We start from the raw sequence: 25533 nt of genomic DNA, 5'->3' as shown, positions 1-25533 counted from the left end.
TGGATATTTTGTTTTAAAAAGGAAGCAGTGTTAAAGATGTGGATTTCATTTTCCAGCAGGACCTGGCACACTGCCCACACTGCTAAAAAGTATCAAATGGTCTTGCATAGTATTCTAATTTTCACTCATTTTGGGGGTTTTCATTGGCTGTAAGCCATAATAATCATCAACAATAGATTAAATAAACGCTTAAAATAGATCACTCTCTCTGTAATACATCTATATAATATATGAGTTTTGCATTTTGAAGTCACTTTTCAATGGTATAACAATTTTTTAAGATGCATCTGAATATACATGATGGTGTAACTGGTCTCGTAACATGTTTGCGCTGACCCTGGTCAGTGTGTGAAGCAGCCACATGGAGGGCAGAGCTGATTAGCGCAGATTTTCTCTTAATCCTGGTAGTAAAGTTGGTTGGATAGAAACACACAATCCTATTAGGCTCCACAGGTGGCTGTGATTTCTCACAACCAGGGTGCCTCTGCTCCTCCGGCAGGATCCGTGTTTTAACACCACTTTTTAACTGTAGCTAATCTGTGTAGATGGATAAACAGCTGCTTACTGATGTTCCTTATCAAAATATGGGTCATGCTGGCATCAACACGACCGGGGCTCTGAGGTTCAGTGAAGAGTGTGAGAGGGTGATTGTGAGTTCAGAAGCAGCTGAAAGTCGACTGCGTTGAGAGAGCAGGCCAAAGTAAAGTGAGGTTAAGCTGATGAGCTGCTTGTTTATCGGGGCAGTGGAGAGAGTGAGGAACATGCTGGTTTGTCCCAGGATAAAAACACACTTCTGTCTAGAGGACCAATAGGCCTGAATAAATGATCACAAATACATAGGGGCCTATGGTACAGCCTGCACTAGGTGCGTCGTGATGCTCTTCGCTATCTAACAACCCATCAAGAGTCTATTTTCACAACCTGCACACATTTTTCTAGACGTCTGCAGCTCTAAAAACTCGTTTTATAAGTGAAATTATCAGCCGGTAATGCACTGTAACCGAAGCTCTCCATCATGTATTACTCCGCCACACACAGGTAACCTAGCAACAATGCAACAGCGCTTACAAACCAAACAGCACAGCTACAAACAGAGCAGCAATGAAACTATTTTAACTTGCAAGTCTTTATAACCAAACAGATCATATTTTCTCCTCCTCTTTAACTTTCTTTAAATATCTTTCAATAAACAGCGATAATAGAACTGCTGCTGAATCAGTGGGACAATTGCCCTAGATAAATTTGGAGAAAATTATAAAAAAAAAGAGAAATAAATCTATTAAAATGTCTTCAGTGCTTAGCAGAAGTTTAATTGATTACAGCAGCTTATCTTTACTGTTAGAACAGTCGGACTGTGTTTTGTTGCTTTAGCTGGCATTTATGGATGCAACTAACAATTATTTTGATAATTAATGAATCTGCTGATTGTTTTTTTTTTATTTTCAATGATTAATTGTATAATATTGGAAGATTTTAGAGGACTTATGTTGTAATTTATACATTTTATTTATGCAGATCACCAATTTCATATGCCTCAGTGTAAGTTCATTACTAGCTGCATAGGGTAGACTGTAGTACAGCACTATGGCAATACACTGATATAAATTGCATTAATATTTGCATTTACACAATGCATGTGTGTATTCATCAGCGCTTTCTCTCTCTCTCTGCAGGACAGTGAGGTGCAGAAGCAGATAGAGATGGAGGTGCGGATGCGGGAGGGAGCCTGTCGGCTGCTGGCTGCATGCTCTCAGAGGGAACAGGCTCTGGAAGCTTCTAAAAGCCTTCTAACCTGCAACAGTCGCATCCTCGCTCTCATGAGTCAGCTCCAGCGCATGAAGGAGGCGCAGGCCCTGCTGCGCACGGGTCGCAGGTACGAGGGGGACTGGTCTTTTTAAACTCATGCAGAAGGTTTTCGTCCCTCTTAATTTTTTTTTTATATATAATTTTATTTCTATTTTATTCCATTGTCTGCCCAATTTACGCAACCAATAACCCAACACACTCATTAAGACTCCTCTATCACTAGTAATGCCCCAACACACCAGGAGGGTGAAAACTAGCACACGCCTCCTCCAATACATGTGAAGTCAGACTCCGCCTCTTTTTAAACTGCCGAGTAGCATCACGGTGCTAACACTCGGAGGAAAGCGCAGCGACTCGGTTCTGATACACCAGCTCACAGACGCAGCTTTGTGCTGATCCACATCACCCTATGAGTGATAAGGGGAAAGAGTGCCATCTACTGTACCCACCCAGAGAGAGAGCAAGGCCAATTGTGCTCTCTCAGGGCTTCAGCAGCTGATGGCAAACTACATGATTCGAACCTGGCGACCTCCTGATCATAGTGGGAGCGCCATTTTTTTAATCTTTTTTACACCTCTAAACTATCTTTTCCTTTCCAAAAAATTTCTCTTTTCTAATATTTTATTTTATAAAGTTTATAAAATCTTATTCTGCTAAATCATAAGAAGGCATGCAGGGTTACATATAGGAAATAAGTGATTGACAGCCTTGGTTGGAGAGCTGAGTTGTCGTCAAGCTGTCAGTCAACTAGGCATACCATGCTTTTCCAATCCAATGTATGAGTTTGGCGGTTGCCATGAGAACGGTACTTGCCAAGTATAAAGTTTGGAGGAGGGGGGATTATGATACTGGTAGGAACACTAATGAGGGGACATGACTAAAGCAGGACTAGAGAAAAACAACAGGAACACAAGCAGACTAGCAAAGATAAGCAAGAACCAAGACAGGAACAGAAATGACCATAAAAAGAAGAAACCTGACAAACATGGGCTAAGTAACAGGGTGGGCCGACATCATATTAAACCCTGTTGATTAAAAATGGGATGTCACTCAATTTCAAATGTGTGCATCCAATGTGCAAAAACAAAAGAGTGAATACTTTTAAAAATATAAAATATATCATAATGCTGTTGATACAGCAGTCATATAAAGCATTTTATTAAAACAATTTTAATTTAATATTGAGATCATTTACAACTATTGCAGGTCATCAGCTGGTTGCTCTCTTGAAGAGAGGAAGCCCTGTACTGGGAAAGTGGCCGTTTCAGGTGGGTGAAAATTATGCATTCACACAGATAACCGAGTGAAATTAAATGAATGTAATTAATTAATTCATAAATATTTCACTTTTTGTATTGTTTTTTATTTAGATATCCGCATCCCTCTCATGTGGAAAGACTCTGAATATTTCAAGAACAAAGGCGGTGAGGATACTTGTGAATATTTATTTATTTATTTATTTATGTATTAGTTCTGCTCAGATCTATTTATTTAAATGACCTTCCTGCACATACATCTGTATCAGAGTTGCACAGGTGGGCTGTGTTCTGCTTGCTGGCTGTGGGGAGAGAGATCTGCGACACTGACCTGGTGATGGTGGACAGGACACACACAGACATCTGCTTCGAGGACACACTCATATTGTGAGTTTTTTTTTTTTAAACTCTAATTACAGCGTTTTATGTACCAGTATTGTCTGGGATCTCTCTGGAATTGCTTTTGGCTTATTTGTCTATTTAAAAAAATATATCTGTATGTGGGTCCACACTTCCACATGTTCCTCGATCATAACTACTACAGAATATATATATATATATATATTGTTTAGTAGTAACTAAAGAAAGAGTTAATTATAAATAATTTGTAGTATTTCTTGAATAATTCTGGTCCATCCTAATTAATACAATTAATTAAAGTAACTCTGGAAATATTTGTCATATATTAATTAATAATTTGTTGTAGTTGCTGAATAATTCATAGTCGATATTGATATAGATTTGTAGTTATCAATAATACAAAGCAGACACTGAACACTAGCTACTGAATTATTCATCACCGGATAATTCATAGTAGGTTAACAATTTATGATTTCATATTTAAGTTTTTAAGTTTAATTATATAATATTTAAATTTTCTTAATTACATTGTACTTACGTTGTAGAATTTCTAAACTGGGGAAAGAATGTTTAATATTAATATTATTGCATAATAAAAACTTCTTAAAGAGCAACATATAGAAAAAACATTATAGAATAAATTGTGCTTGCAATAAGGGAAATCACGTAAATAAAAAATACAGAAAATGCTGAAATATTTATTGATATGTTTATACCTCTCTGTCTCTCTCTCTGTCTCTCATCTCTCTCTGTCTCTCTCTATGTCTCTCGTCTCTCTCTCTCTGTCTCTCTCTCTCTGTCTCTCTCTTTCTGTCTCTTTCTGTCTCTTTCTCTCTCTCTCTGTCTCTTTCTCTCTCTCTCTGTCTCTCTCTCTCCCTTTTTCTCTCTCTCTTTCTGTCTCTCTCTCTGTCTCTCTCTCTCTTTCTCTCTCTCTGTCTCTCTTTGTCTCTCTCTCTTTCTCTTTCTGTCTCTCTCCCTCTCTCTCTGTCTCTCTCTCTCTCTGTCTCTCTCCCTCTCTCTCTGTCTCTCTCTCTCTCTGTCTCTCTCCCTCTCTCTCTGTCTCTCTCTCTCTGTCTTTCTGTCTCTCTCTCTGTCTCAGTTTCAATTTTCAATTTATAAAAGCTTTATTGGCATGAATTGCAATTAACAACTTTTGCCAAAGCAATGAAACAAGTTAATATACAAAAGGAAAAAAAAAATAAAATAAATACATACACAAATATATATATTAACATATCTTACATATAAAAGTAAATAAAAATAAATAATAATAAAAATATTAAAATAAATGAATAAGATATTAATAACAGTGTTCTATGTTAATTATTTAAGAAGAGTTGTGATTAGTCTGAGACGTATTTGGCTGATAGTGTTATGATCTCAGCTTCTTCTCCGAGAACGACTCTGAGTTTATCTGTCTCTCTCTCTCTTTCTCTCTCTCTCTCTCTCTCTCTCAGTGCGGATGTGTCTCCGGGGTTTGAGCTGAGGGTGGAGCTGTATAGCTGTTCTGTAGATGAGGAGTTCAGTCTGTCTCAGGCTCCGAGGCGATTGGCTCGTCTCAGCGGTTCTCTGGGTCGCTCCTCTGGTAAAAGACTCCGCGCCGCTCTGGAGTCGGCCACGGCCTGCGGACTGAACGGCAGCGCGGACAGAGAGACGGACGGAGACAGAGCTGGATCCCCCGGAGAATCTCCAGTTCATGAACCAGCACAGTAATAGACATTTAAACTTCTCAATCTATGAAGCATTATAAACATTAATGACCACTATTAATATACCTTCATTAATAATATTTTAGTCCATGTCCACTGATTCAGCTGCTCTTAAGCTGTATATCCTCCATAACTAGTGATGCCACAACACAAGGAGGACAAGGAAGACTAGCACACGCCTCCTCCGACACATGTGAAAACAGACTCCGCCTCTTTTTGAACTGCTGCTGATGCTTTTGCATTACCGAGTAGCATCCCAGCGCTAACGCTCGGTTCTGATACATCAGCTCACAGACGCAGCCTTGTGCTTATCCACATCACCCTAGGAGTGATCTCCTGATATTACAGTCACTATTTTTATTATACAATATCCATCTGGATATTCTAAAAACAGAAATTTTCCTTTCCCCTTTTTGAAAAAATATTTCTGTCCACACAAATGAGACAAAAATACAGTTTCAATCTCAAACTATGCACTGCTCTTTAAGTAGTGTACTTTTGAGTAGTGTGGTGTAGATGGAATCTAAGGGCTCTATGGTACACCCTTGGCAAGGTGTGTCGCGAAGCTCTTTGCTATCTTACACCCCGTCAACAGTTTATTTACACTACTTGCGCCTGCGCCATTAAAATAGTAAAAAATAGTTTAAAAAATAGTTAAACTGATGGTTAAACGTCTAAAAGTCAGGTGAGTTCGTGAATTTCTGGTCTCCATGATATATTATGAGTGGTGTTATTAATAAATGATTATCTATCATATCCTTTTTTGTACTATCATGTCCTCAGTCATGTACTGCACAATGGGCTAAAATGCTGTATTTGTGCACACAGAGGGCCGAAGTATCACCTGCTGGCCCACACCTGTCTGACGCTCTCCCACATCCAGAATTCATTCAGAACTCATGATCTGACCATCTCTGGCACAGGTGAGAAAACACCTTGAAACTAATGCTGAAATTCACTCTATCCATATTTAAAGTTATTATCTGGTATATAAGTTTTCATTTGTTTATTTTGAACTGTGTTTATTAGTGTTTTTTTTTTTATATCTATATAAATATCAGCCCTGTGGAAATTTTGTTCTTTATGCTGTGAGATCATTGAGGTCGTGTGTGTGTGTGTGTGTTTTAGAGGACAGCTCGTTCTGGTTGCCGCTCTATGGAAGTGTGTGTTGTCGTCTGGTGGCCCAACCGAACTGTATGACTCAGCAGGTCATGAGCGGCAACCTGAAGGTCCAGGTAAATAATAAACAATATAATGATCAATAAAGCATGCAGAATTATTTTTGGGCTATATACAGTGGTATAATCAATTTCATGATTTTCCTTCATAAATCATTGTTTTTTCTAATCAGCAGTTTCAGTTAAATAATAACTATATTCACAGTTTTTACAGAAAGCTTGCAATAATTCTAAATTAAGCAGGTGCATAAATTAGATAGATAGATAGATAAATAGATAGATATTATTAGATAATTATTCTGTTATTATACTGCCTGAATCCACATGATTCCTCCACTTCCAGTGACAGTTCTGTATCTCTCAGCTTGTCCAGAAAAGGGTGTGCTGCTTTTTTATATTGGGTGCCCAGTAGAAACAAATGCCGTTTTTTCTGTTGTGTATTGAGTGAGTTTGATTCTGTTCTTTTATGCTGATATTTTTAACCATGTGTTTTTATACAGCGACCAGAAGATGGTCCTGAGGTGTGGTCAGAAGTCTACGGTGTCCTGAAGGGGACAGAACTTATTTGCTACCATCGACAAGAAGATGCTGAAACTTCAGAAGAACCAGCGTTCTCCATCCCTATAAACAAGGTGAGGCTCAGCCAGGCTTACAGCGGAATAGAGCTTAGAAAAGGCCCAAAACATTCAGCATGACCCGGTCTGAGCCTAAGCCCGATTTAAACTTTTTTAAAAAAGCGCTAAAACTGAGCTTTATAAAAACATTTTTTGGGCTGTTTAAATAAGATGAATCTGTTCAAAGTGATGCTAATTGATATTGCAACACTGAAGAAGCATAGACTACCTATTATTTAAGAAAACAATTGTTTATTAAGAACAGATCTCTGAAAGATTAAAACACCAACAATGTGACCAATGATCCACAGACTTAAACATCAGTGAATTAGGCTTCAAGAATGAATTTTCTTTAATCTAATATAATTTAACATGATTTAAGAATATAAAACACTTTTTAAAAGTGCAAAAAATCTTGAATATGCTGCTGTAATATACGCCTGCAGCCACAGGAGGGCACTATGTGACTGATACCTGGGATAATGATTGGCTAGTCCCTGTAGAGAAGTCATGCCAACATCCTCAGAGCAGTGCTTATCCCTAGACAGTAGAGAAATTATAAATGAGCAGGTGTCCCAATATTTTTGTCCTTATAGTGTACGTTAATAAATTCTCCACAGGAAACAGACATAAATATGGCATTTTGTAATATTGCATATTTTAGAGCACAGTTTCTATTTTGATGGTGTATATAACATAACCAATGTAATATATAGAGTTTGTACGATTATGAAAAACCTTGAAAAGGAATGTAATTTTGAAAATAGCAATTTTTAGGCCTGGATAAGTTTTGGAAAAATATTTGTGTTTCAGTTTATCGATTTAAGAGTTAATTCAGTAATTTAGCCCTACACAGTGGAGCTCTCAAGATCTGACACATATTTAATTATTAAACTATAATTAATACTATAGTTAATTTATTTATAGTTTAAGTTGATTTGTAGTAATGTTTTAAGAATCGTATGGTCGTTAAAAAATTGCATTGAAGGCATAAAAAAAGTCACGAAAAAAACATGGAAATGTATTGTTTAAAACGGTATGAACCCTGAATATATATATAATATGTATGTAATATATATATTAAACCTGTCACACAGTTAATATATGTGAATTCATGATGCATATTTGATGCATATTTGTTATATATATTGACAAAGAAATAAATGCAATAATTGGTATTATTGTCATTTCATAACCATTTTATACCACTAATGCTGTGATAAAATAGTGGTATAATAATACACTTACACTCTTTTAAAGGACATTAAAATTTTAAATTATGATTTTTCAGACATTGGAATTGGATCTAAAATTGTATAATATTTTATATTCTAAACACATTTTTACATTACATTACATTACATTTCATTTGGCAGAGGCTTTTGTCCAAAGCGACTTACAATAATGAAGTACAAAAGTAATAGGAATTTAGATAACCTATTTTTAAACAGGGCTTAAAGGAGGTCGAAGGGAAATAAAGGGATAGAGAAGTGAAGGAGGGGAAGAAGGAAATGAGGTTAGAATTAGTTAGTTAGTTAGAGGTGTTAGGAGAGTAAGTGCTCTTTGAAGAGCTCTGTCTTCAGGAGTTTATTAAAGATAGTGAGAGATTCTCCTGATCTGGTAGTGGAAGGTAGTTTGTTCCACCATTGGGGAACTCTGTATGAGAACAGTCTGGATTGCTTTGTGTGAGTGTTTGGCAAAGCGAGGCGACGTTCATTGGAGGAGCGCAGCGGCCGGGAGGTAGCGTAAGCCTTCAGGAGTGATCAGTGCAGGTAGGAAGGAGCCTGTTCTGTCATCACCTTGTAGGCGATTGTAAGCGCTTTGAATTTGATGCGAGCATCAACTGGTAGCCAGTGGAGCTCAATGAGCAGTGGGGTGACATGTGCCCGTTTTGGCTGGTTGAAGACCAAACGTGCTGCTGCATTCTGGATCATTTGGAGTGGTTTTACTACGCAGGCCGGGAGGCCAGTTAGCAGGGCATTGCAGTAGTCGAGGCGTGAGATGACGACTGCTTGTACCAGGAGTTGGGTGGCCTGTTGCGTCAGAAACGGTCGAATTTTTCCGATGTTGTAAAGCGCGAAGCGGCAGGATCGAGCAACCGAGGCCACATGGTGCGTGAAGGAGAGCTGGTCATCAACCAGAACACCCAGGTTCCTAGCAACCTTTGTCGGTGAGAGAGAGAGAGAGTCGATGCTTATAGAGAGGTTGTGTTGAAAAGATGGTTTTGCTGGTATGACCAGAAGTTCAGTCTTTGAGAGATTTAATTGAAGGTGATGCTCCTTCATCCAAGAGGATATGTCAGAGAGACACGACGATATCCGTGCAGAGATTGAGTTATCTTCAGGTGAGAATGACAGGTATAGCTGGGTGTCATCAGCAAAGCAATGGTAGGAAAAGCCATGTGAGTGGATAACCTGACCAAGAGAGGCAGTGTATATTGAGAAGAGAAGGGGACCCAGTACCGAACACTGGGGAACCCCAGTGGATAGGGAGTGGGTTGAGGACAGCTGTCCTTGCCACGACACCTTGAACGAGCGCCCAGTGAGGTACGATCTGAACCATGACAGCGCATTGTCTGAGATCCCCATGTTTGAAAGTATAGTTAGGAGGAAGTCGTGGTTGACCGTGTCGAAGGCGGCCGAGAGGTCCAGCAGAATGAGCACTGAGGACTGTCCTGCAGCTCTGGCAGTTTTCAACGCTTCAGTCACAGACAACAGAGCCGTCTCAATAGAGTGTCCTTTTTTGAATCCAGATTGGTTCTGGTCCAGAAGGTCATTCTGGGAGAGGAAGCCAGAGACCTGATTTAAAACTGCTCTCTCGAGTGTTTTAGAGAGAAAGGGTAGTAGTGAGACCGGTCTGTAGTTATCAACCTGGGCGCGGTTGAGAGAAGGCTTTTTAAGCAGTGGTGTCACATGTGCTTGTTTGAAAGCAGTTGGGAAAACACCAGAAGTTAAAGAGGCATTGATCGTGTGAGTGATAGCCGGAATGATTGCAGGTGCAATGGTTTGTAGTAAGTTTGAGGGAATTGGGTCAAGCGGACACGTAGTAGGACGGCTACGCGTTAGGAGAGCCAGTGTCTCGTTCTCAGTGAGAGGAGCGAACGAGGAGAGCGCAACGCCTTCGGTGGAGGGACACCGGGCTGCAGAGCAGAGTAGGACTGCTACATGTTACATCAGTAAACTGGTTGCTGATGGCCGCCACTTTTCCAGTAAAGAATGATGCAAGTGTTTCAGCAGTAAGGCATGTAGCCGGAGGAGGAGGAGGAGGAGGGTTCAGTAGTGATTTAAAAGTAGCAAATAGTTTCCGGGAGTCTGTGAGGGAGCTGAATTTATTGTAAAATTCAGCTTTAGCAGTCGTGATGCTGGCTGAGATGGAAGCCAGGAGCAGTTGGTAGTTTTTTAGGTCTGCTTGTTTTTGTTTTTTATGCCATTTTCTTTCGGCAGCTCGGAGTTTGGAACGTACAGTTGTGGTCAAAAGTTTACATACACTTGTAAAAAAACATAATGTTATGGCTGTCTTGAGTTTTCAATAAGTTCTACAACTCTTATTTTTCTGTGATAGAGTGATCGGAACACATACATGTTTGTCACAAAAAACAGTCATAAAATTTGGTTCTTTCATAAATTTATTATGGGTCTGCTGAAAATGTCACCAAATCTGCTGGGTCAAAAATATACATACAGCAACATTAGTATTTGGTTACATGTCCCTTGGCCATTTTCACGGCAACTAGGCGCTTTTGGTAGCCATCCACAAGCTCCTGGCAAGCTTCAGGTCGAATGTTTGACCACTCTTCTTGACAGAATTGGTGCAGTTCAGCTAAATGTGATGGTTTTCTTGCATGAACCCGTTTCTTTAGCACTGTCCACATGTTCTCAATGGGGTTTAAGTCAGGACTTTGGGAAGGCCATTCTAAAACCTTAATTCTAGCCTGGTTTAGCCATTCCTTTACCACTTTTGATGTGTGTTTTGGGTCATTGTCTTGTTGGAACACCCAACTGCGCCCAAGACCCAACCTTCGGGCTGATGGTTTTAAGTTTTCCTGCAGAATTTGGAGGTAATCCTCCTTCTTCATTATCCCATTTACTTTCTGCAAAGAACCAGTTCCACTGGCAGCAAAACATCCCCAGAGCATAATACTACCACCACCATGCTTGACAGTAGGCATGGTGTTCTAGGGATTAAAGGCCTCACCTTTTCTCCTCCAAACATATTGCTGGGTGTTGTGGCCAAACAGCTCAATTTTTGTTTCGTCTGACCAGAGAAATTTCCTCCAGAAGGTTTTATCTTTGTCCATGTGATCAGCAGCAAACTTCAGCCGAGTCTTAAGGTGCCTTTTCTGGAGCAAGGGCTTCTTTCTTGCACGGCAGCCTCTCAGTCCATGGCGATGTAAAACACGCTTGACTGTGGAGACTGACACCTGTGTTCCATCAGCTTCCAAATCCTTGCAGACCTGCTTCTTGGTGATTCTTGGTTGACTCTTGACCATCCTGACCAATCTCCTCTCGGCAGCATGTGATAGCTTGCGTTTTCTTCCTGATCGTGGCAGTGACACAACTGTTCCATGCACTTTATACTTGCGTATAATTGTCTGCACAGTTGCTCTTGGGACGTGTAGCTGCTTTGAAATGGCTCCAAGTGACTTCCCTGACTTGTTCAAGTCAATAATTCGCTTTTTCAGATCCACACTGAGTTCCTTTGACTTTCCCATTGTAGCTTTTGTAGCTGAGTCTAATCACTGGGTCAAATGAGCCCTATTTAAATGGGCTCATGAGAAGTCAACAGCTGTAGTCAATCAGAATCACTTACAAGAAGTGAAGAGGCCATGACATGAAGCTAATTTGATTGACACAACTCGCTACATCACCAAAATTGACAAATTTTGTTGCTGTATGTATATTTTTGACCCAGCAGATTTGGTGACATTTTCAGCAGACCCATAATAAATTTATGAAAGAACCAAATTTTATGACTGTTTTTTGTGACAAACATGTATGTGTTCCGATCACTCTATCACAGAAAAATAAGAGTTGTAGAACTTATTGAAAACTCAAGACAGCCATAACATTATGTTTTTTTACAAGTGTATGTAAACTTTTGACCACAACTGTAGTTCCCTCAGTGAGTTATTTTTTAGCCATGGCTGCGGTTTGCTAGAGCTAATGGTTCGAGATGTAAGAGGGCAGAGGTTGTCCAAACAGGAGCTTAGTGTGGAGCAGAGTGTATCGGTGGCATCATTTACATTGAGTGATGAAAATGAGCCTGGTGGGGGCATGTTGTCAGTCACCAGCAAGGAGAACTGGTCTGCTGAGAGATCTCGTAAATTTCGCCGGAACAAGACCATCGTAGGAGTAGCCGTGGGTTTGTTTGAAATATGAATATTGAGTTTCATGAAGTAGTGATCCGAGAGGTGCAAAGGAGTGACAGTTAAAGAGTCGGTGTCACAGTTTCGAGTGAAGATCAGGTCTAGATGTTTGCCAGCTTTATGTGTTGGAGGGCTGGGGACCTGCTCCAGTTCGAAAGACTGCATGAGGGATAGGAAGTCTGTAAAGTTGGTACTGTCCTTGTGGATGTTCATATCCCCTAGAATGAGCATGGGGCAATCTTGCTCAGGGATAGAAGACAGTAGCATGTCAAGTTCGTGTGTGAACTCGCCCATTTGTCCAGGAGGAAGGTAGATAACAATAATGGCAAGTTTTCCTGGAGTATTAACCAGTGTGGCATGATACTCAAATGAACTGTATGAGTTTGCAGGTAGTAGTGGAGTATGTTTTAAGCCATTAGCGATTAATAGGCCAGTTCCACCTCCTCGTCCTGAGAGACGAGAAGTGTGGGAGAAGGAGTAATTATTGGAAAGAGCCGCCGGAGTAACAGTGTTTTCAGGTTTGATCCAAGATTCAGTCAGGGCCAGCAGTTGTAAGGCCAGATGATTTGCATAAGAGGCGATAAAGTCTGCTTTGTTAACAGCCGACTGGCAGTTCCATAGCCCAACAGAGAATGAGGTAGTAGTGGGCGTGGTTTGTTTTAGTGGCCGCAGGTTAGTATGGTCCTGGCGCCTGTTTGTGTTTTTACGCCTTCTGTGAGTACCGGAGATAACAGGAATGTGATGGGAGCACATTTTAGAAAGCAGTGGGACGGGCTGTCGGTGGCCTTGCTCGGTGGACTCGCGCAGGTAGACTCGCAGGTCTTTACCCGCGTTGGTCTGGTAGACTCGCAGGTCTTTACCCGCGTTGGTCTGGTAGACTCGCAGGTCTTTACCCGCGTTGGTCTGGTAGACTCGCAGGTCTTTACCCGCGTTGGTCTTCACACGAGAGGGTCTTCACACAACAGCTGACGCCTCGGCGAGTGTGAGTGATGTAATAGGACTCTAGATTGCGCACAGCTGCGGGCGATATAGGAAATCAGCGCCACCAGACTGTCTTTTAAAGCCGTGAGTAACGCCGCCGAGGTCCGCAGACAGAGAAAGTGTGAATGAGGGGGTTTGCCACGCCCCGCTCTAACGCAACTCGCCCAACCTTGTCCGAAAAGCGCGCTAAAAAGCACATTTGCTGTTGCTGCTACAGCGTAGCTGAAGTGAAAGTAAAGTAAAAGAGCAGTCTGGTGTAGATTGAAGTTCCTGTTAGCCCTGCTAGTGTGCCCTTGTCTTATTTGCATATACATATATAAATATAAATATAAATATGTATACAGCACCAGTCAAAAGTTTGGACACTCATTGAATGAGAAGGTGTGTCCAAACTTTGACCAGTACTGTAAAAAATATTTTTTCCCCACAATTATAGACAAAACTTATTATTTAATTTCATTTCAATGTTTGTTTCACACACCAATGTAATGTGAATTTGTGAATTGTTCATTTTATTTGTTGATGAATGGACTAAGAGAAGAACTCAAAAATGACTTAGAATAAAGTATTTTATTTCTATATAAAAAAAAATAATTTTAGGAGATTTGGATTGCAGATAAAAGTGTTTAGTAGTGGTAATTGAGTGTGTGTGTGTGTGTGTGTGTGCATGTTTTTTTTTACAGGAAACTCGGATCCGTGCAACAGAAAAGGACCCAGTTTCAAACTCTCAAAGTATCTTGGTTACCAACCAGTCGGTGCAGGGGGAGTCCACACACACACTTGTTGCACACACACACCGTGATACACACAGCTGGATGGAAGCTTTCTGGCAGCATTTTTATGACATGAGTAAGTTCTCCCAGATACACACACACACAGACACACACACACGCATACACACAACCAGCCAAAACAGGCACATCCCCCTACTACTCGTTGAGCTCCACTGGATACCGTTTTTTGCTCGTATTAAATTTTTTATGTTAAATTCTCTATGTTACATCCTGGCCACTGCGCTCCTCCAGTAAATGTCATCTAGCTTTACCAAACATTCACACAAGGTGGAACTACCTTCTTCTACAAGATCAGAAGAATCTCTCACTATCATTAATAAACTCCTGAAGACAGAGCTCTTCAAAGAGCACTTACTCTCCTAACACCTCTAACTAACTACCTTCTACTACCAGATCAGGAGTGTCTCTCACTATCTTTAATAAACTCCTGAAGACAGAGCTCTTCAAAGAGCACTTACTCTCCTAACACCTCTAACTAACTACCTTCCACTACCAGATCAGGAGAATCTCTCACTATCTAATAATAAACTCCTGAAGACAGAGCTCTTCAAAGAGCACTTACTCTCCTAACACCTCTAACACACTAACTACTTCTAACCTCATTTCTTGCCCCCCCCTCCTCATATCCTCCTCTATCCCACTGTTACCCTTCGTCCTCCTTTAGACCCGATCTTAAATGTTTTTGTCTTGAACTTTTGTGTCCTCTATTGCTAAATGTACTTAATTATTTGTAAATTGCTTTGGATAAAAGTGTCTGCTAAATGCTATGTAACATAATGTAACACACACACTCTCCCCCGCACAGACACACACCCCCACACAGACACACACCCCCACACACAGACAGGCTGAGGTTTAGTAGTCTTTGTATTTTTGCTCAGACTGTATCAGTCCTCAGCCGGTTTGTGATGACATCATCTGTCTGTGGTCCTCAGAGCCTGTTATATTACCCGCCAGTATCGCCCGTGTGCTCCAATACACTCGTCTGTGCAACCTAGCAACATACACAACGTCTTCACACACACACACATACACACACACTATGGCATAACATAATAATTTTTGCAGAATGCACCGTTTTTACAGTTCTGAAACATTGTTGGGAGGCTTTAATCAAGTATAAATTTGCACTGTATATATATGTGTGTAATAATTATTTGATCTCTTGCTCATTTTGTATGTTTGCCCACTGACAAAGACATGAACAGTCTATAATTTGAAGGGTAGAAAGAGAATATGTAAAGTAAAATGATATACATTTATTTTTATTTTGCAGAGAAAAATAAAATAATTATTTTCTCTTATAAGCTCTGTCGACTTTCATCCATATCCATTTCTTTTTCCTGGCATCACAACTGTCATAGCAATGGTTTTAATTTCATCTGCTGATTGTTGATAACTAACTATCTTTGGAAATAATTTGAGCCAGACATTAGTTAAAGATAAGTAGCTAATTAGTTGGTTGGTTGGTTAGTTAGCTAATTAGTTTGTTGGTTGGTTGGTTGGTTGATTGGTTGGTTTGCTGGTTAGTTGGTTGGCTGGTTTGTTGGTTAATTGGTTGCTTGGTTGGTTAGATAGTTGGTAAGTTAATTGGTTGGTTGTTTAGTTAGTTGGTTGGTTGATTTGTTGATTAGTTGGTTAGTTGGTTAGACAGCTGGTTGGTTGGTTAGTTTGTTGGTTGGCTGGTTGGTTAGTTGGTTACATAGTTGGTTGGTTAATTGGTTGGTTGGTTAGATAGTTGGTTAGTTAATTGGTTGGTTGTTTAGATAGTTGGTTAGTTGATTTGTTAATTAGTTGGTTAGACAGCTGGTTGGTTGGTTAGTTTGTTGGTCGGCTGGTTGGTTAGTTGGTTAGATAGTTGGTTGGTTGGTTGGTTGGTTGGTTAGATAGTTGGTTAGTTAATTGGTTGGTTGTTTAGATAGTTGGTTAGTTGATTTGTTAATTAGTTGGTTAGACAGCTGGTTGGTTGGTTAGTTTGTTGGTTGGCTGGTTGGTTAGTTGGTTGGTTAGTTAGATAGTTGGTTGGTTAGTTTGTTGTTTGGCTTTTTTGTTAGTTGGTTGGTTAGTTGGTTAGTTGGTTGGTTAAAGCACAGACCCAGTACTCAGACTTTACACCTGATAGTGTAAGAACCGCTGTACGCTTGGTTGTATTCCTGAAGAGAACACATATCCACATTATGCAGGCATTTCTCCTCCAGCAGTGGGTGGCTTCAGGCTGAAGTTTATGGGAAGGAATCTGACAGTTGCTGAAAGAAAACTTACGTGTCAGTTGTCGACATTGAGCACTTCATTGCTGGACCGCATCTTCCAGTTCTGGGGTATGAGGATGTTTTGTTGGAAATATGTGGTGTCATTGTTGTATAAGGTGTTGTGGAAAAGATTGTCTTTTGTTTTCAGGACTCACTTTCTCCCTAATCCTATAAATAACTCTGAAGAATATCATAAAATGGTACATACTGTAATACTAGAATTATGAAGAATTACTTAGCCCTACCCCTCTGTTTTGCACTTTTAGGACAAGAGGTAGAGTGTCCTGATATTAGTTAGGATTTGGGTACATTGAAGTGTTAGAGTAGAGATATATATATATACAGGGGTTGGACAATGAAACTCAAACACCTGATTTTAGACCACAATAATTTATTGTGGTGACGGACAGTTCTGGTGGAAACAGGGGGGTTGAGGTGCACATTGAATTCAGCCGTGGTTTTATGTTTTTTATTGGATACAATCCGGGTTAGCACCAAAACATCCCTTTCAGACAGCTTCCTCTTACAGTGTCCACAGTTAATCCTGTTGGATGTGGTTGGTCCTTCTTGGTGGTATGCTGACATTACCCTGGATACCGTGGCTCTTGATGCATCACAAAGACTTGCTGTCTTGGTCACAGATGCTCCAGCAAGACGTGCACCAACAATTTGTCCTCTTTTGAACTCTGGTATGTCGCCCATAATGTTATAGTGTGCATTGTAATATTTAGAGCAGAACTGTGCTCTTACCCTGCTAATTGAACCTTCACACTCTGCTCTTACTGGTGTAATTAATGAAGATTGGCCACCAGGCTGCTCCAATTTAGCCATGAAACCTAAAATCCCACACTAAAATGATGACAGGTGTTTCAGTTTCTCTTTTTAAAGGGATACAATGCCCTAAATGTATATTAAATGTAGTGTTTGTTTAGTAGTTTAGTGTTGTGTTTAACCCCCATGCACTAGATAGCCAGACTGGATAAAAAGTAAACTTTTCTTTTATTCTGATTTGAATGAATATGATAGTGTGTTTGATTAAAGTAATCACTAACTATATCAAAACATATTACATAGTGATAAATGGGTTTAAAGACTTTTGTTAATGCACTGTTAGCCACTCTGTATTAACAAATGGGAAACAAATGCCATAAATGCTTATAAAGTTTCGTAAAGGCTGCTATGTGACATGACCTGTTGTAAAAATGTTCTGTTTAAATAAACAGTGAAGTTTCTGACAGAAAGAAAACAGCAGAGCTGCTTATCTCTTTCCTAGGCCAGGAATCTTACTAGATAGACGACGCCCACAATAGACACAGCCTGATCACGTATTGACTTCCTGTAGGCTGAAGTGTCTAAAATGTTTATTACTGAGAAGAAATGATCTGATAAGTTGAAGTGAATAGCAAAAATAGATAAGTAGCTTCATGTAGGAGGACAGCTCTGTTGTCCAAGATTTGATTTGAATCGGTTATCAGTAGCGCACAATATATATATCAAATGTCACTAAATTGATCGGCAGTAGAGATACATTTGATATAATATAATATAGTAATATAATATTACTTGGGTAAAAGTATGTTCTTTAAGTCTTTTAAATGTTCTTTATATCTGTAATCTGCTATAAACTACACAAATGATGGCCTCTAAATGAATTAAATGTATTAAATATACAATAAATGATCACAAATACTGATTTATGAGTGTTTACAGATCTCTGAGACATCAGAGAACTTATTTTCAGCTTTGTCTTGATAGAGGCGACCAATGAATCCAGCTTTGGCCTTATCTTTTTTTTAGAACTAAGTAAATGATGTGGGGTTGGTTGGTTGATGCTGCAGTTGGTCTGCAGGTTTAGGTTCAGCAACAGTATGTGCTGAGAGAATGAGGTCAGCTGACTACCTGAATATACTGAATATAGACCAGCTTATTCCTGAATCAATGGATTTATTATTTCTTCATATTCCAAGATAACAATGTCAGGATTGATGGTGCTGGAATTGTGAAAGAGTTCAGGGTTCAGGGAGCATGAGATCATCATTTATCATTTTCACACATGGATTGAGAGAGAGTTCACCACAGAGTCCAGATCTTAACCTCATTGAGAATCTTTGGGATGTGCTGGATGGAGAAGAGCTGCTTTGTGCAGTGGTCAGACTCTACCATCATCAATGCTGCTGCAAGATCCTGGTGAAAAATTAATCCAGCAACACTGGATTAAAAGAATTAAAACTTGTGACATTGCAGAACTGTGTAAATATTCGAGCTGGGGGATAAATAGCTGCAAAACACCATTAGGAACCTCTACAACTCCATGCCGAGACGTTTTATGTAATCAGTAATACATGTGTTACACATGCATAACCCACTTCTTCTGAAGGTGTTGCTCACTAGATACTCTTATCATTTTTCATCAGTGTTGTTAAAAATGTATTGTTCCTGATTCAAGATTGAAAGAGTTTATTTGCATGTGCACAGTAAGAAACACGTTTCCTCATACAATGAAATTCTTTCTTTGCTCCTCTCCAAGTATGCTGCATCAAGATAAAATTAGAAAATATACAATAAAGCAAGACATATACGTACTAAATATAAATATTAAATTGGGGTTAAATTTACTTCCACGATTTACATATGTACATGACAACAGTAATGTGTTAAGGATATTATTTACAAGTAAGTATATGATTATCTACAGCAGTGACATATAAAAAAAATATATATAAAAAAATATAAAAATTGCTAAAAGTTCAATAGTGCAATTATAAAGTTTTTGCAGTAAATTGAACATGTGTCTCTGAGAAATGTCCTGGTAACCTTTATCTTTTTTCTGGGTGCAACAATATATCAAAAATATACCTTGAGTTTCTCAAAGCACTTAAAAGACATGTACTAATTCTCTTAATTAATCATGGGTTTGGTTAATTTTGGGCGTAACATGAAATAAACCAGTGTGCCAGTCGTCTTTCCCTTTAAGAGCCAGGTGAGCTCTGACTTTGTCATTTTCGTATCTTAACAGCGCGGCACTTTTGTGCGTCTCAGCAGTGGACACTGACCTGTGTATTCACACTGTGAAGATACACCAGCAGCTCATTTAAGGAAACAGAATGTGCACAAATAACCACAAGGTTACGAGTTTAAAAACCTGAATAAACATTTCCTGTAATATTTGTTTTTTTGGTGACCACTTATCTCTTAATCAGTGACGTCGTGCAGCTCATTACCACATCATAGATATGCATAGATAACGCAGATAAACCATTTTTTCCCGTAAGTCAATCATATCTTGTCTGTTGTACTCTCACTCATTTACATAAATAGTTTTAAACTTCATTCATCGCTGATGATGCAAATGATGGTTTATCCTTTTTCCTCTTAAGCTTTGTGTTGAGTAATTTCAGTGGTTTTCCTTGTTTAGTAATGAATTCGTTTGTGTCAAATCACTGATGTGCTCTGTTTTTGTAGTTTCAGGTTCCTTCTCTAGTAACACAACTGCGAAACAAGAGTTGCCAAAAATAACAGAATGTACACGATGCATTAAATTATTCTTTTTTTAATTAAATTTTTTTATAAAACTGGAATCTCCCTTTTTTTAAGTTGTGCTGGTGTTGTTTCCATACGCTGCTTAAAATAATTATAGGTTAATATAATATACTTTCAATATATTTTTGAAAAAAATAAAAACCCACGCAATTTGTTATCCATTTCTAGTGAGAATTTTATCAGACGGTACAGAATGTTTTGTTTTCAAAAGTGAACCCTGATGTTTGATATTATCTGCATTTGCAGTTGCATGCAGAAAATTTTATCACACTTTAGCGGGTGTAGGCTCAGCCATTAAATGACCATATCATCAGTCTGGCCTGGTTTAACTTGGCCTGGATCAGTTTGTCTTAGCCTGGCATGGCTTTGTTTGGATTCGTCTGGCTTGGATCAGTTTGGCTTGGCCTGGCTTGGTCTGGTTTGGCTTGGATAAGCTTGGCCTTATTTGGCATGGCTTGGTTTGGCTTGGTCTAGCCTGACCTGGTATGGTCTGGTTTGGCTTAGATTGTCTTAAACTGGCATGGCTTTGTTTGACCTGGTCCAGCCTAATCTGGCAGGGCAATGTTTGGCCTGGTCTAGTCTGATTTGGCATGTCTTTGTTTGGCCTGGTCTAGCCTGGTCTTGCCTGGCATGGCTTTGTTTGGCCTGGTCTAGCCTGGTCTTGCCTGGCATGGCTTTTTTTGGCCTGGTCTAGTCTGATCTGGTATGGTGTTGTTTGACCTGATCTAGCCTGACCTAGCATGGGTTTTGTTTGGCATGTGCTAGCCTGACCTGGCAAAGCTTGGTTTGGCTCAGCTTGTCTTAACCTGGCATGGCTTGGTTTGGCCTGGTCTAGCCTGGCATGGCTTTGTTTGGCCTGGTCTAGCTTGATCTGCTATGGCTTTGTTTGGCTCAGATTGTTTTAATCTGGCATGGCTTTGCTTGGGCTGGTCTGGTCTTGCCTGGCATGGCATTGTAACTTGGCTTGGCTTTGCTTCTCAGGTTCCTTGTTCAGATTCCTTAAGTAGTAAATTTGTGAAAGAGTGAGTATGCGACAAAAACTGAGTGTTCACAGGACGTGAAATAATTCAGATTTTGTTTCAGTTTTTATAAAACTGGAAACTACCTTTTCCAACTGCGTTATTTCTGTTTACACAATTAATTTGCACAGCAGATCCTGTTTTATTTCAATATACAGCACATATTTCTAGAATTTCCTGTTGGAAGCTGTAAAAGACCTGAGACTGGGAAAGAGATTCACCGTCCAGCAAGACGATGACCCTGTAGAACCTCAGAGACAGCAGCCTTTAGCTACATATAACCCCATATAATGCTAAAAATATACAATACTATTGATCACATAGCAGCCGGGGCATTATCACCTGCTAGTCTTTCACAACATTTAATTAAAATAATCGTATTAAAGGATAAATTCATCAGGGAAGTAAGCAACCGCACACAAAGCCTTTTACTGCCCAAGAAATCTGATCCGTGTGATCGGCACGCCCTGTGTATCTTGTTGTAGTGGAGAGAAATGCAGAACATCTGATGATCGGCTTCTCTGGAATTTGTTTTTGGCTCTTTTTCATCCAGATAAGACAAAAAATTGTTAGCTAATTAGTTTTCAACACCTATAAAATGTTTACATTTCTCCTATGTCATGACTCCATTATACACAGTGATTTATGTTGTGGAAATGTTCAGGGTTCTGGAGAACAATAATAGCTGTATAAGCCATAATGCCTGTAAACCTACTGGCTCCTCTGTTGCTGCATGTTATATTCATCCTTTTATAGTAAAAAGAAATAGAAATTCAAAGTCATTAATCGACACAGACACACTTCTGCTCACTCTAAAGCTCAATTACCAGTACTGCTTATTTACAGATTTTGATACGTACAAAATGTGCAAAGGTAATATGTTTGTTAAATTCAGAAAATACATAGGATTTGAGTCCAAATGTGAAGAATAGTCTTTTTATTAAATTATTTACATTTAGGAAATCGTTAAAATGTGTTATTTCAACTATTAATAGTGAGATTTTTGCATAAGAAAGAAAATGCCTTACAGGAAATGAAATAAATAAAAAAATAAAAAAGTCTCAAAAATGTATTTGTAGAATCTGCAACAGACAAAACATTAAATTTAGAACAAAAATGATATTTTTGTGAATTATTATTAGTATCAAGTCAAATAAACCTTGCAAAAATCATTTTCATTATACTAAATAATAATAATTCAGTACAGTTCTGTTATTATTAAAAATATACATTAACAGTACAAGAGCAAAGTTCATACTCACCTCTTCTCATTAAATGTTTTTTTAAAATATATTTTTGTCTTTTAATGTATTTTTACATTATAAATTTACTATTGAGGATATTAAAATTATACAGGAACACTTCCTATGTATAATACATGTATAATTTTATAATATTGAATATTTATAATTTTATATATTTAATATGGATATTAGAACTTTATTGTTTTCTGTTGGCACATGTTAATAATTTATATTGGGTATACTAATATAAATCATATTAGTATATTATATAATTTCTACTATACTATTTATTAATAATAATTAAATGTATTGAGAAATCATTTATATTGGGTGTGCTATATTTAGATATATGTATACCAATTAAGAACTGAATTCTATAGTTATTTATTATAGAGTTTTGTATGTATATTTGGAGTGTTAAACAGGGTAACTCTGGGTCAGTGTGTGTGTGTTGTTCAGTGCAGTTAAATGTGCATTTCTGCAGCAGAAGTGCAGGTATTGTGTCTGTTGTTTGCATTGTTGTGATGATCAGTGAGGGATTGTCTGGTATTGTGTCTGCAGGGAGGTTCAAAATAGCAGCTCCAGGCAGCGGAGTCATGTCAGTGTAATCGACACTCGTCAGTAAACATTAGACGGGCTGTTTTGGACGTTGAGACGGGAGGTTTTAAATACAGTACATTTTTCTCTTGTCCTGAAGTTGTAATTTGCTGTCTGCGTGTCAGGAATTTGTTACATTGTAGATCGGGTCTGGAGTGCTGCCCGCTGACAGCTGTCACCTTCTGAGTGTTTTATGGCGTGTGTGATACACGCGCTGTGCAGGACCGTACTCACACATTCACACATTCTACCGTCTTTAGACCAAAAAAAATCAATACAGTCTTAGAGTAATACAGTCTGAACGCCTAAAACACTTTCAGCTCTTTATAGGATTATTAAATATTATATTATGTTTTTTCTACAGTTCACACGTATCTTCTGATTAAGTACTGAGTACTGTTGCTTTAAAAGTTTCCAAGAGTCAATCAAACAAGCCAGGAAACCTGTAGCAAGAAATTGCTACAATTTATTTAAATAAAAAAAATCATGGAATTTCTACAAGAAAAAAAAAAAACAAGAAATTGCTCAAATTTAAATAAATTGAAAAATCAAGAAATTGCTACAATTTAATTAAAGAAAACAATCAAGAAAATGCTTCAGTTTATTAAGCAAAAAATAAATTAAGAAATTGCTACAATTTAATTAAATAACAAAAGTCAAGAAATTGCTACAATTTAAATAAATAAAATAAATCAAGAAATTGCTACAATTTAATTAATAAAAAAATCCAGTTACAAGGATAAAAAAAAAATCTGTACATTTCATAAATTATTCCATTTTATTCTCTAAATGTTAATTAAATAAAGAAATCAAGGAATTGCTACAATTTAATTAAATAACAAAAGTCAAGAAATAGCTACAATTTAAATAAATAAAATAAATCAAGAAATTGCTACAATTGAATTAAATAAAAAATCAAGAAATTGCTACAATTTAATTAAATAAAAAAGTAAAGAAATTGCCACAATTTAATTAAATAAAAGAAATCCAGAAATTGCTACAATTTAAATAAATAAGAGAAATCAATAAATTGCTAAAAAAAAAATTAAATAAAAAAGTCAAGAATTTGCTACAATTTAATTAAATAAAAGAAATCAAGAAATTGCTATAATTTATATAGACTTGTTGCTTTCTCTGTACACATCGCTATGATAAGCTCAGTGGTGGTTATGGTGTTTATGTACGGTTGCTGTGGTGTTGCCATGTGGTTGCTGTGGTACCTTCTGACCAGAGACCCAGACCTAACTGAAACATTTAAATGTCTTTAGACCCAAAATTTTATTAATTCAATTTAATGGTGTAATGGCCTCCAAAAAAAAGAAAAGCCAGAAATATAAATATGGATCTGATTGACAGATTCTCTTCTTTATGCAGGTCAGTGGAAGCAGTGCTGTGATGATCTGATGAAGATCGATATGCCGTCCACACGGAGACCATCATCCATCCCAACGAGACAAGGCTCACTGTATCACGAGACGGGTAAGAGCTTCCTCAATTAAGATTTACTGAACCGTAACTTTAGTCTGGGACTAAACTCTCTTTAATATAAGAAGTCAGTCCCGTCTATTTACGATTTTATTAATTGTGAATGTGAGTTTTCAGACGCTGGAATCTGACTGTGGGATTAACGTTTTAACCTGATTTAATATAGAATATTAATCCTCCTAATGCTAATTAAATAAACAGATAAAAATATACATTTATAAATGTAAAAATCAACTTTTGCATCAAGATCACAGAAATAGCAACAAATGCATAAAATGAAATAAAATAAAAACTTTAAATTGTTAGCTGCAAGTAACCTCATTTTACTGATAATACTGTGCATCTTTACTGATGACAATTAAAATAAATATAATTATAATAATACATATTTTGTAACTCTTTTTAAAAATGTAATTAATAATAAATTATGATGTTATTTTTTTTTTTTTAAATATTGATTAAGAATGTCTTAACTAGTGTAAATTAATAATTAGTCGACACATTCTGTTGTAAATACTGTTAATATAACTATATTAATTAGATATGTTATTAGATTTAATTTTATTATCTAACCCTTATTATATGCAGAAAATTATTATTATTATTATTTTTATTATTATTATTATTGTTATGTAAAGATAAATTATATATAGATATAGATAAATATCTATACATTAGACCTTAAAGTGCAATGAAATGTAAAATAAATAAATAAATAAAAATAATGAGACTATAAATTACAACAAACAACAAATATTAAAAGCTAGAGGCAGAAATTAAACCAGTATTTTATACTAATAACAGTCCACATGAAGCTCCTAATACTATATACTCCTTTTACTCTAAACTGAAGATCACTGTGTTTAAGAGTTTCAGTACTGAAAGATTATAATGTATAAATATATTATTTAGCATTGTAATGTGTGCAGCATGTGGTTTTGCATTGTCTTGTTGAAAAAGTTCCCTGGAAAAGATCTGGGTTCCTGTCCCAAAATGTTCTTAAGGCTTAAATACTACTTGTGTTTGAGTTAACTGGCTTTTTAGTTGCAGTTTAACATGATTTATTATCCAGATGATCACTACGCCTGCACAACGGACATGTGCACCACGACGCATCCAATTGAAAAAAAGTGTTTAAAAGCTTATCTGCATTTTTTTTTTGCGTTCTATGTGAAAGCACTGATTCGAACCGAAGAAACGAACTACAGGCGTAAAAACACCCTTAATTGTTTTGTTCTTTTTTAGAACTGTTCGTCTAGACCAACAAAACTTTTTATTGATCTCTGTGTTTAAGAGTGTAGCCAGACAAGAGGTCAACTTTAATGATGGTAATACT

General features: G+C 37.8%; 1 protein-coding gene across 2 annotated transcripts in view; it reads left to right on the top strand.

Annotated features, from left to right (window-relative positions):
• Positions 1 to 25533, top strand: part of rtknb (rhotekin b) — a 55570-nt gene that overhangs the window by 7776 nt on the left and 22261 nt on the right. For both annotated transcript variants that reach the window (XM_022676593.2, XM_022676594.2), the window contains exons 2-11: positions 1674 to 1873; positions 3013 to 3074; positions 3177 to 3230; positions 3332 to 3449; positions 4880 to 5131; positions 5960 to 6054; positions 6260 to 6366; positions 6810 to 6941; positions 13953 to 14118; positions 24087 to 24191. In XM_022676593.2, coding sequence (XP_022532314.1) covers positions 1674 to 1873; positions 3013 to 3074; positions 3177 to 3230; positions 3332 to 3449; positions 4880 to 5131; positions 5960 to 6054; positions 6260 to 6366; positions 6810 to 6941; positions 13953 to 14118; positions 24087 to 24191 — 1291 coding nt within the window. The remainder of the gene's footprint in view (positions 1 to 1673; positions 1874 to 3012; positions 3075 to 3176; positions 3231 to 3331; positions 3450 to 4879; positions 5132 to 5959; positions 6055 to 6259; positions 6367 to 6809; positions 6942 to 13952; positions 14119 to 24086; positions 24192 to 25533) is intronic.

This window comes from Astyanax mexicanus, chromosome 17 (assembly GCF_023375975.1).
Source record: "Astyanax mexicanus isolate ESR-SI-001 chromosome 17, AstMex3_surface, whole genome shotgun sequence".
NCBI classification, from domain to species: domain Eukaryota; kingdom Metazoa; phylum Chordata; class Actinopteri; order Characiformes; family Acestrorhamphidae; genus Astyanax; species Astyanax mexicanus.
The sequence above is the reverse complement of the archived record's forward strand: the minus strand, read 5'-3'. Positions and strand labels throughout refer to the sequence as shown.